This window comes from Oncorhynchus gorbuscha, linkage group LG16 (assembly GCF_021184085.1).
Source record: "Oncorhynchus gorbuscha isolate QuinsamMale2020 ecotype Even-year linkage group LG16, OgorEven_v1.0, whole genome shotgun sequence".
In the NCBI taxonomy this organism is placed as follows: Eukaryota; Metazoa; Chordata; class Actinopteri; order Salmoniformes; family Salmonidae; genus Oncorhynchus; species Oncorhynchus gorbuscha.
Window position 1 is genome coordinate 95,264,563 of NC_060188.1, and position 12,532 is coordinate 95,277,094.

General features: G+C 47.6%; 1 protein-coding gene across 5 annotated transcripts in view; it reads left to right on the plus strand.

The window, feature by feature from the left end:
- Window positions 1-8,892, plus strand: part of rnf170 (ring finger protein 170) — a 9,185-nt gene extending 293 nt beyond the window's left edge. For 2 of the 5 annotated variants that reach the window (XM_046305736.1, XM_046305737.1), the window contains exons 2-7: window positions 383-549; window positions 763-841; window positions 1,015-1,126; window positions 6,517-6,590; window positions 6,805-6,936; window positions 7,519-8,892. In XM_046305736.1, coding sequence (XP_046161692.1) covers window positions 407-549; window positions 763-841; window positions 1,015-1,126; window positions 6,517-6,590; window positions 6,805-6,936; window positions 7,519-7,788 — 810 coding nt within the window. In that variant the 5' untranslated portion in view covers window positions 383-406 and the 3' untranslated portion in view covers window positions 7,789-8,892. The remainder of the gene's footprint in view (window positions 1-382; window positions 550-762; window positions 842-1,014; window positions 1,127-6,516; window positions 6,591-6,804; window positions 6,937-7,518) is intronic. The other 3 variants (XR_006832503.1, XR_006832504.1, XM_046305738.1) reach the window with 3 other exon arrangements.
- Window positions 8,893-12,532: the final 3,640 nt, after the last annotated feature.

The following is a 12,532-nucleotide window of genomic DNA, read 5'->3' on the forward strand; positions in this document are numbered from 1 at the left end:
GTTCTTATTATCTGCATTGGCTATAGTTTAGCAGTACGACAGATATAGCCTAATCCATATTTAGCTATAAACTCTGGCTCTGCGTTGTGGTTTGCGTTCTGTAGCTAGCTAACAGTAACGTTTTTAAAAAAACTTTATTTATTTATTTATTTCACCTTTATTTAACCAGGTAGGCCAGTTGAGAACAAGTTCTCATTTACAATTGCGACCTGGTCAAGATAAAGCAAAGCAGTGCAACACAAACAACAACACAGAGTTACACATGGAGTAAAACAAACATACAGTCAATAACACAATAGAAACGTTACCTCACTATAGCTAGGTAGATAGGGGGAGTTTGGGCTGAAAGTGACTCATATTTACTCTCTCTGTTCTAAACCAGTTCTATAGGATATGATTAAGTGGAATGGATGAAAACAATGAATGTGGCGAGGTGGACTATTTGCTGCAAGATGAAGACTCACTCATCGAAGGAGTCAGCAACCCTGTCTTGTTTGTGGTGGTTCTCAGTGTCACGTTCCTGTGTGGACTGGTAACTCTGCTCTGCAGGTCTAGTAATTCTTGACATTCTTATGGGAATAAATGGTGTTGTGATGTTTTTTTGTAACCAGTTATTATCAACAAACAAAAAAAGTTTATTACTTAAAACAAACATGTATTTTGTTTTCAACTGATATACCAATGCATGTTGTAGTTGGTGTCTTTCTAATATCTGAACCTAAATGTTTTTTATTGATTTATTCTACACATCTCTACCTGCAGAAATGAGCAGTATAACATCCACCCAGAGAACCAGGAACATGTCCGTGCCGTTCGGCAACAGCTACAGTCCGAATCTCAGGTGTGAACATCTGCCTCTGTAACGGTTCCTTTCTGGGTCATGTTCATTAGGCACCAAATGGAAGACAATGTACTGATACAAAGAGGGACTATCCAGACTAGTTTAATCGATTTCAAAACGTTTTTATATTGTGTGTGTATCATACCACATCCCTGGCTTTCTCTGTCCCTCAGGAAGCTGAACCAGCCGAACCCAGGCGACAGTTCTATACAGACATGTCCTGTCCAGTGTGTCTACAGCAGGCCGTGCTGCCTGTGGAAACTAACTGTGGCCACCTCTTCTGTGGTAAGTGTGGCTGTCGCACTCGACTGATAGAAACAAGGAATCAGAACCAGGGTCCATAGCAGAGTATGTGAGAGGAGCGGAGCCCAATTTGACTGGAGCGAGATTTCCAAAGGCTGGAGGTCGGCCTCTTCACCCACTCCAGTTTTACTCCAGTAGCGCTCACTTCAGGAACTCTTTACTTTACTGACTTTGTCACCATGGGGAAATTTTGTTGCAGTGTCATGTACACGTTTAAAGTGGCATTTAAATAACAAAACAAAATTGACAATACAACTTTCATAACAGTTACATACCAATAAAAATACACTACCCTGCTGGCCTTACTGAGTCTATAGGAACATTAGCCTGCTGGCCTTACCGGGTTGATAGGAACATTAGCCTGCTGGCCTTACCGGGTCGATAGGAACATACGCCCAAGCTATTTAGGAGGGATATCACACCTGGCACAAATGATTGTCTAGTTCTGTTTTTCCTGCCGAGGGGTGCCCTATACCTGCGCCCTATACCTGCACCCAGAGGGGAGTAGTTCAAAGTCCGGGTACAGGGGGTGGCTTGCGGAGGGCCCTGACCTTAAAGATCACATCCAGGTCTGTCTGTTTGACTCCAAGTACCTTGGTGATAATCCTTCTCAGCATATTTCTCTGCCTGACAGTGGAATTGCCAAACCAACAAACAATTCAAAAAGTTCAGGGCCCAGAAAATCAAATCAAATGTATTTATATAGCCCTTCGTACATCAGCTGATATCTCAAAGTGCTGTACAGAAACCCAGCCTAAAACCCCAAACAGCAAGCAATGCAGGTGTAGAAGCACGGTGGCTAGGAAAAACTCCCTAGAAAGGCCAAAACCTAGGAAGAAACCTAGAGAGGAACCAGGCTATGTGGGGTGGCCAGTCCTCTTCTGGCTGTGCCGGGTGGAGATTATAACAGAACATGGCCAAGATGTTCAAATGTTCATAAATGACCAGCATGGTCGAATAATAGTAAGGCAGAACAGTTGAAACTGGAGCAGCAGCATGGCCAGGTGGACTGGGGACAGCAAGGAGTCATCATGTCAGCAGGCATTGGTAGTCTACTTGTGTGCTGCTGCAGCTCCTTGCTTCAGCTACTGTCATGGAGTTCACTACATATATTCATACAGAAACGGAGAAAACACAGTCATGTCGAATCAACTCCGATTCCCAGTTATGTCGAATCAACTCCGATTCCCAGTCATGTCGAATCAACTCCGATTCCCAGTCATGTCGAACCAACTCCGATTCCCAGTCATGTCGAATCAACTCCGATTCCCAGTCATGTCGAATCAACTCCGATTCCCAGTCATGTCGAATCAACTCCGATTCCCAGTCATGTCGAATCAACTCCGATTCCCAGTCATGTCGAATCAACTCCGATTCCCAGTCATGTCGAATCAACTCCGATTCCCAGTCATGTCGAATCAACTCCGATTCCCAGTCATGTCGAATCAACTCCGATTCCCAGTCATGTCGAATCAACTCCGATTCCCAGTCATGTCGAACCAACTCCGATTCCCAGTCATGTCGAACCAACTCCGATTCCCAGTCATGTCGAACCAACTCCGATTCCCAGTCATGTCGAACCAACTCCGATTCCCAGTCATGTCGAACCAACTCCGATTCCCAGTCATGTCGAACCAACTCCGATTCCCAGTCATGTCGAACCAACTCCGATTCCCAGTCATGTCGAACCAACTCCGATTCCCAGTCATGTCGAATCAACTCCGATTCCCAGTCATGTCGAACCAACTCCGATTCCCAGTCAGTCATGTCGAATCAACTCCGATTCCCAGTCATGTCGAATCAACTCCGATTCCCAGTCATGTCGAATCAACTCCGATTCCCAGTCATGTCGAACCAACTCCGATTCCCAGTCATGTCGAACCAACTCCGATTCCCAGTCATGTCGAACCAACTCCGATTCCCAGTCATGTCGAACCAACTCCGATTCCCAGTCATGTCGAACCAACTCCGATTCCCAGTCATGTCGAACCAACTCCGATTCCCAGTCATGTCGAACCAACTCCGATTCCCAGTCATGTCGAACCAACTCCGATTCCCAGTCATGTCGAACCAACTCCGATTCCCAGTCATGTCGAACCAACTCCGATTCCCAGTCATGTCGAATCAACTCCGATTCCCAGTCATGTCGAATCAACTCCGATTCCCAGTCATGTCGAATCAACTCCGATTCCCAGTCATGTCGAATCAACTCCGATTCCCAGTCATGTCGAATCAACTCCGATTCCCAGTCATGTCGAATCAACTCCGATTCCCAGTCATGTCGAATCAACTCCGATTCCCAGTCATGTCGAATCAACTCCGATTCCCAGTCATGTCGAATCAACTCCGATTCCCAGTCATGTCGAATCAACTCCGATTCCCAGTCATGTCGAATCAACTCCGATTCCCAGTCATGTCGAACCAACTCCGATTCCCAGTCATGTCGAATCAACACCGATTCCCAGTCATGTCGAATCAACACCGATTCCCAGTCATGTCGAATCAACACCGATTCCCAGTCATGTCGAATCAACTCCGATTCCCAGTCATGTCGAACCAACTCCGATTCCCAGTCACTATATATTTTCATACAGAAACGGAGAAAACACAGGTGAAAAATCAAGGTGAATTACAATGTTCCCTTTTTTCAGCACTGAGCAAATATCAGGCTGTACCTGCTACAGTTTTACTGTGAACACTGAGGCTGTACCTGCTACAGTTTTACTGTGAACACTGAGGCTGTACCTGCTACAGTTTTACTGTGAACACTGAGGCTGTACCTGCTACAGTTTTACTGTGAACACTGAGGCTGTACCTGCTACAGTTTTACTGTGAACACTGAGGCTGTACCTGCTACAGTTTTACTGTGAACACTGAGGCTGTACCTGCTACAGTTTTACTGTGAACACTGAGGCTGTACCTGCTACAGGTTTACTGTGAACACTGAGGCTGTACCTGCTACAGGTTTACTGTGAACACTGAGGCTGTACCTGCTACAGGTTTACTGTGAACACTGAGGCTGTACCTGCTACAGGTTTACTGTGAACACTGAGGCTGTACCTGCTACAGTTTTACTGTGAACACTGAGGCTGTACCTGCTACAGTTTTACTGTGAACACTGAGGCTGTACCTGCTACAGTTTTACTGTGAACACTGAGGCTGTACCTGCTACAGTTTTACTGTGAACACTGAGGCTGTACCTGCTATAGGTTTACTGTGAACACTGAGGCTGTACCTGCTTTAAGTTACAGTTTTACTGTGAACACTGAGGCTGTACCTGCTACAGTTTTACTGTGAACACTGAGGCTGTAGCTGCTTTAAGTTGCAGTTTTACTGTGAACACTGAGGCTGTAGCTGCTTTAAGTTGCAGTTTTACTGTGAACATTGAGGCTGTAGCTGCTTTAAGTTGCAGTTTTACTGTGAACATTGAGGCTGTAGCTACTTTAAGTTGCAGTTTTACTGTGAACATTGAGGCTGTAGCTGCTTTAAGTTACATGTTTAACAGTGGCCATGTAGACTACTGTGTCTATTTGCTCATAATGTAGGCCTACCAGAGTGGCCTGCAATCAAAAACAATGGATAAATGTATCCCATAACATTTTAACATGGAAATAGCTGTTCTATCATTCATCCTCCCATGAGTGACACTGAGCCAATCACGGCGCAACTAGAGAAAATGACCAATGCCTCCGCTCTGTGTTTTGGCTGGCTGCCCCTCCTCCACCACAGAAAGCACTGGGCTGAAACAACTGCATTTTGGACCTGCTTTATTAACTAAAGGAATTTGTTCTATTTTTTTTATTTTACGTTGTTTGCAAACTGATATGTAGCACAAATTTAATGTCAAAATAACATGCAAAATAGTCCAATTATAAATGAGATTTTTTTTAAATTTATAATTATGAGTGCTTCTCACAGTAACCTTTTCCTGGTGTTAATTAAAATAATTTTCATTCAAATGATTTTATTTCAATAATTTGTTTTCAAACCTAATGGTAGGTTCATGTAGGTTCATCACAAAAATCGATGGGTGTTGGTTAAGTTGTGATTTTATATATATATATATTGCTCTTGATTGCCCCAGCGGTCTAAGGCACTGCATCTCAGTGCTAGAGGCGTCACTACAGACCCTGGTTCGATCCCGGCTATATCACAATCGGCCATGATCGGAAGTCCCATAGGGAGGCGAACAATTGGCCCAGCGTCGTCCGGGTTAGGGGAGGGTTTGGCTGGGGTAGGCCGTCATTGTAAGTAAGAATTTGTTCTTAACTGACTTGCCTAGTCAAATAAACAAAAATAACATTTTTTTTCCCCGGAGAGGTTGCAAAAGGACATGGACCACAGTGTGCAAGCAGAGCTCCATGAGCAAGGGGTTTCTGACCTCTCAACTCTGCTCACATACTCTAGGCCAGGCCTCTCCAACCCTGTTCCTGGAGAGATACCATCCTGTAGGTTTTAACTCCAACCCTGTTCTTGGAGAGATACCCTCCTGTAGGTTTTAACTCCAACCCTGTTCCTGGAGAGATACCCTCCTGTAGGTTTTCACTCCAACCCTGTTCCTAGAGAGATGCCCTCCTGTAGGATTTTAACTCCAACCCTGTTCCTGGAGAGATACCCTCCTGTAGGTTTTCACTCCAACCCTAATCTAGCACACCTGATTCTAATAATTAGCTGGTTGATAACCTGAACCAGGTTAGTTACAACTGGGGTTGAAAGGAAAACCTACAGGAGGGTAACTCTCCGGGGACATTGTTGTTGTGAAAACCTACAGGAGGGTAACTCTCCGGGGACATTGTTGTTGTGAAAACCTACAGGAGGGTAACTCTCCGGGGACATTGTTGTTGTGAAAACCTACAGGAGGGTAACTCTCCGGGGACATGGTTGTTGTGAAAACCTACAGGAGGGTAACTCTCCGGGGACATTGTTGTTGTGAAAACCTACAGGAGGGTAACTCTCCGGGGACATTGTTGTTGTGAAAACCTACAGGAGGGTAACTCTCCGGGGACATTGTTGTTGTGAAAACCTACAGGAGGGTAACTCTCCGGGGACATTGTTGTTGTTAAAACCTACAGGAGGGTAACTCTCCGGGGACATGGTTGTTGTTAAAACCTGCAGGAGGGTAACTCTCCGGGGACATGGTTGTTGTTAAAACCTACAGGAGGGTAACTCTCCGGGGACATTGTTGTTGTTAAAACCTACAGGAGGGTATCTCTCCGGGGACATTGTTGTTGTTAAAACCTGCAGGAGGGTAACTCTCCGGGGACATGGTTGGACAGCCCTGCTCTAGGCCATACGGACAAGGAATTAGAACCAGGCCAACTATTGAATGATTCCATCTGGATTTGATCCAAGTTTTCCTTTGTTTCTTGTAGGTTCTTGTATAATTGCGTATTGGAGATATGGGACATGGTTCGGTGCGATCAATTGTCCCATCTGCAGACAAATGGTGAGACTAAATGTTGCCTCCGACTTTCAACACATGTATTATCATACACACTTAGTAATACAATTGATCCACACATCGTTGAAAACAAAACATTACCTTGTTACTATTCTTCTGTGTTTCTCTTTTGGATGCTGAAATAAACCAAATAACATTTCCAACAGAAGGGTTTGTAGCGCAGTTGTTGTCACCAAACATTTCTCTCCTATGTGTACAGGTGACCCTGTTGTTCCCGCTCTTCCACGAGCAAGTCTCCCCTCAGCAGGTACAGGATGGAACAGTTGAACCGCTCCTCATCCTCCGGGATCTCGGCGACTACAACCGCAGGTTCTCCGGGCAACCCAGATCTGTGAGTTTTTAATTTGCCACGTTAAGTATTTTCTCTCGTGCACTTAGAGAGAATTGTTATCGCCGGATAGACTGAGAGAGAGAGTCTACACCAAATTGCAAACTGATTTCTTGAAATTTTATTCATTAAATTAAAATCATAGTTACTCACTCCCCGTTCTGTTCCGTGATGTCATAATTAACCATTACTACGGTTACGGTAGCCTGGTCCCAGATATGTTTTACCATCTCACTAAACTGTATTACGTGCCAATGATCATAGGAGTTGTCAAGACAACACAAACAGATCTGGGACCAGGCTAGGTAATGAACATAGGAGTTGTCAAGACAACACAAACAGATCTGGGACCAGGCTAGGTAATGACCATAGGAGTTGTCAAGACAACACAAACAGATCTGGGACCAGGCTAGGTAATGAACATAGGAGTTGGCAAAACTGCACAAACAGATCTGGGACCAGGCTAGGTAATGACCATAGGAGTTGTCAAGACAACACAAACAGATCTGAGACCAGGCCATATGAGACCATATGTTACTGCTTAAACACAAACATGTGTAACTCCACTGCTCTCCCTGCTCTCAGCTGATGGACCGGCTGCGTGACGTCCCCACGTTGCTGCGCCACCTCTTCAGGGAGATGTTCTCCGTAGGGGGCCTGTTCTGGATGTTCCGGATCCGTGTCCTGCTGTGTCTGATCGGGGCTCTGACCTACCTGATCTCCCCTCTGGACTTCATCCCCGAGGCTCTGTTCGGTCTGCTAGGCTTCCTGGATGACTTCTTCATCATCCTGCTTCTCTTCATCTATATCTCTATCATGTATAGAGAGGTGGTGACCCAGAGACTGGCAGCGTGATGGAGAGAGGTGGTGACCCAGAGACTGGCAGCGTGATGGAGAGAGGTGGTGACCCAGAGACTGGCAGGGTGATGGAGAGAGGTGGTGACCCAGAGACTGGCAGGGTGATGGAGAGAGGTGGTGACCCAGAGACTGGCAGGGTGATGGAGAGAGGTGGTGACCCAGAGACTGGCAGGGTGATGGAGAGAGGTGGTGACCCAGAGACTGGCAGGGTGATGGAGAGAGGTGGTGACCCAGAGACTGGCAGGGTGATGGAGAGAGGTGGTGACCCAGAGACTGGCAGGGTGATGGAGAGGTGGTGACCCAGAGACTGGCAGGGTGATGGAGAGAGGTGGTGACCCAGAGACTGGCAGGGTGATGGAGAGAGGTGGTGACCCAGAGACTGGCAGGGTGATGGAGAGAGGTGGTGACCCAGAGACTGGCAGGGTGATGGAGAGAGGTGGTGGACCCCCATTCAATTCAAACTTCATTGTCCGCTCGACTGCACAGAAATTGATTGTGTAGGACTATATTAGACACAATGCCAGGACCAGTGTCCTATAATCGATTAGTTTGAGGTCAAAGGCCCTCGGTGAGGAGGGTGCTCTGTGTCTGTTTCTTTGGACTGGGAGTTTCACCATGCAAAAGAGTGGGGACGAGTTCATGTGTCTGCTGGCATCAAAAGGTCTATGATTGAGAGTCCTAAAGTTAACATTCCGTTAAGTCATCATGTCTGCTTGTTTTATCAGTTGAGATGTAATCTTTTGAATCTGAAAGTGTGTGTATTTTTTAAATGATATGCATTATTATTTTAGGGATTGGCTAGTTACCAAGCTGCTGCTGGATTCCATCTAGTCTTTGTATAAATACCCTGTAGCATGACTGTGGCATGTAAAAAGAGACTGTTATCTCATCGTCTTATGTGTAAGGATTAATAATGTGAAAAATATTATTATTATTATTATTATTATTATTAATGAGGAAAGAAAACCGTAGACTTATGTTAACAAAAATAATGACATTTGTTACAGATTAAAATGATTGTATCTATTTTAGTTTAAGGGCTAGACTTCAAGAAATGTAGAAAAGAAAAGGAGAAACTACAAAAGAAAAAAAAAACAGACCCCCCCCCCCATTCTTAGATTCCTATTGAGTTCCAACCCCAGAACCCCCCCCCACATTCCAGACCCCCCCCATTCAGATTCCTATTGAGTTCCAACCCCAGAACCCCCCCAGATTCCTATTGAGTTCCAGACCCCCCCCCAGATTCCTGTTGAGTTCCAACCCCAGATTCCCCCCCCCCCCCAGATTCCTATTGAGTTCCAACCCCAGACCCCCCCCCAGATTCCTATTGAGTTCCAACCCCAGATTCCTATTGAGTTCCCCCCAGATTCCTATTGAGTTCCAACCCCAGACCCCCCCAGATTCCTATTGAGTTCCAACCCCAGAACCCCCAGAGTTCCCCCCAGATTCCTGTTGAGTTCCAACCCCAGACCCCCCAGATTCCTATTGAGTTCCAAGTTCCCCCAGATTGAGTTCCCCCAGATTCCTATTGAGTTCCTATTGAGTTCCCCCCAGATTCCTATTGAGTTCCAACCCCAGACCCCCCCCCCCATTCCTAGATTCCTATTGAGTTCCAACCCCAGACCCCCCCAGATTCCCAGAACCCCCCCCCACATTCTTATTGAGTTCCAACCCATTCAGACCCCCCCCCAGATTCCTATTGAGTTCCAACCCCAGACCCCCCCAGATTCCTATTGAGTTCCAACCCAGACATTCCCCCAGATTCCTGTTGAGTTCCAACCCCAGACCCCCCCCCAGATTCCTATTGAGTTCCAACCCCAGACCCCCCCCCAGATTCCTATTGAGTTCCAACCCCAGAACCCCCCCCAGATTCCTATTGAGTTCCAACCCCAGAACCCCCCCCACATTCCTATTGAGTTCCAACCCCAGACCCCCCCCCAGATTCCTATTGAGTTCCAACCCCCCCCCCCAGAACCCCCCCCAGATTCCTATTGAGTTCCAACCCCAGAACCAGTTCCCCCCAGATTCCTATTGAGTTCCAACCCCCCCCCCATACCCCCCCCCACATTCCTATTGAGTTCCAGACCCCCCCACCCCCCCAGATTCCTATTGAGTTCCAACCCCAACCCCCCCCCAGATTCCTATTGAGTTCCAACCCCAGACCCCCCCCCCAGATTCCTATTGAGTTCCAGATTCCCCCCCCAGATTCCTATTGAGTTCCAGACCCCCAGATTCCTATTGAGTTCCAACCCCAGACCCCCCCCCAGATTCCTATTGAGTTCCAGAACCCCCCCCCCAGATTCCTATTGAGTTCCAGACCCCCCCCCCACATTCCTATTGAGTTCCAACCCCAGACCCCCCCCCCAGATTCCTATTGAGTTCCAACCCCAGACCCCCCACATTCCCCCCCAGATTCCTATTGAGTTCATTCAGACCCCCCCCCAGATTCCTATTGAGTTCCAGACCCCCCCCCCCCAGATTCCTATTGAGTTCCAACCCCAGACCCCCCCCCCAGATTCCTATTGAGTTCCAGACCCCAGACCCCGTGAGGGAGTTTGTTCCACCATTGGGGGGCCAGAACAGCGAACCCCACATTCCTATTGAGTTTCAACCCCAGACCCTCCACATCATGTTGTTCCAACCCCAGACCCCTCCCAGACCCCTCCTACATCCGTTTCAACCCCCAGACCCCTCCTACGTCATATCGTTTCAACCCCAGACCCTTCCCAGTTCCAACCCCAGACCCCTCCCTACTCCGTTTCCAACCCCAGACCCTCCTATTCCAACCCCAGACCCCTCCCTACCTGTTGAGTTCCAGACCCCTCCTACGTCATATGGAGGAGTTTCCCCCCAGATTCCTATTGAGTTTCAACCCCAGACCCCTCCTCCATCATGTTGTTTCAACCCCAGACCCCTCCTACATCATATTGTTTCAACCCCAGACCCCTCCTACATCATGTTGTTTCAACCCCAGACCCCTCCTACATCATATTGTTTCAACCCCAGACCCCTCCTACATCATGTTGTTCCAACCCCAGACCCCCCTCCTACATCAGATATCGTCATTCCAACCCCAGACCCCTCCCTCCTACATCATATTGTTTCAACCCCAGACCCCCCTCCTACATCATATTGTTCCAACCCCAGACCCCTCCTACATCATATTGTTCCAACCCCAGACCCCTCCTACATCATATTGTTCCAACCCCAGACCCCTCCTACGTCATATCGTTCCAACCCCAGACCCCTCCTACATCATATTGTCAGACCCCTCCTATCGTTCCAACCCCAGACCCCTCCTACGTCATATCGTTCCAACCCCAGACCCCTCCTACGTCAGACCCCTCCTATCGTTCCAACCCCAGTTCCAACCCCAGACCCCTCCTCATCATATTGTTCCAACCCCAGACCCCTCCTACATCATATTGTTCCAACCCCAGACCCCTCCTACATCATATTGTTCCAACCCCAGACCCCTCCTACATCATCGTTCCAACCCCAGACCCCTCCTACGTTCCAACCCCAGATATCGTTCCAACCCCAGACCCCTCCTACGTCGTTCCAACCCCAGATATCGTTCCAACTCCAGACCCCTCCTACGTCATATCGTTCCAACCCCAGACCCCTCCATATTGTTCCAACATCATATCGTTCCAACCCCAGACCCCTCCTACATCATATTGTTCCAACCCCAGACCCCTCCTACGTCATATCGTTCCAACCCCAGACCCCTCCTACATCATATTGTTCCAACCCCAGACCCCCCTCCAGACCCCTCCTACATCATATTGTTCCAACATCATATTGTTCCAACCCCAGACCCCTCCTACATCATATTGTTCCAACCCCAGACCCCTCCTACATCATGTCATTGGATTTCAAGTTAATAAACTCAGCAAAAAAAAAGAAATGTCTCACTGTCAAATGCGTTTATTTTCAGCAAACTTAACATGTGTAAATACTTGTATGAACATAACGAGATTCAACAACTGAGACATAAACTGAACAAGTTCCACAGACATGTGACTAACAGAAATTGAATAATGTGTCCCTGAACAAACGGGGGGTCAAAATCAAAAGTAACAGTCAGTATCTGGTGTGGCCACCAGCTGCATTAAGTACTGCAGTGCATCTCCTCCTCATGGACTGCACCAGATTTGCCAGTTCTTGCTGTGAGATGTTACCCCACACTTCCACCAAGGCACCTGCAAGTTCCAGGACATTTCTGGGAAGAATGGTCCAAGCCCTCACCCTCTGATCCAACAGCTCCCAGCTGTGCTCAATGGGATTGAGTTCCGGGCTCTTCACTGGCCAGGCAGGACACTGACAATTCTGTCTTGAAGGAAATCACGCACAGAATGTGATTTTTGCCAGTCCTGTCTGGTCCAGTGATGTTGTTGCCGGTGATGTCTGGTGAGAACCTGCCAGAAATTATTGTTCCCAACAGGCCTACTACAAGCCCTCAGTCCAGCCTCTCTCAGCCTATTGCGGACAGTCTGAGCACTGATGGAGGGATTGTGCGTTCCTGGTGTAACTCGGGCAGTGCGTTCCTGGGAACTCGGGGGTTGCATCCTGTACCTGTCCCCACAGGTGTGATGTTCGGATGTACCGATCCTGTGCAGGTGTTGTTACACGTGGTCTGCCACTGCGAGGACGATCAGTTGTCCGTCCTGTCTTAGGCGTCTCACAGTACGGACATGGCAATATATTTCCCTGGCCACATCTACAGTCCAGATGCCTC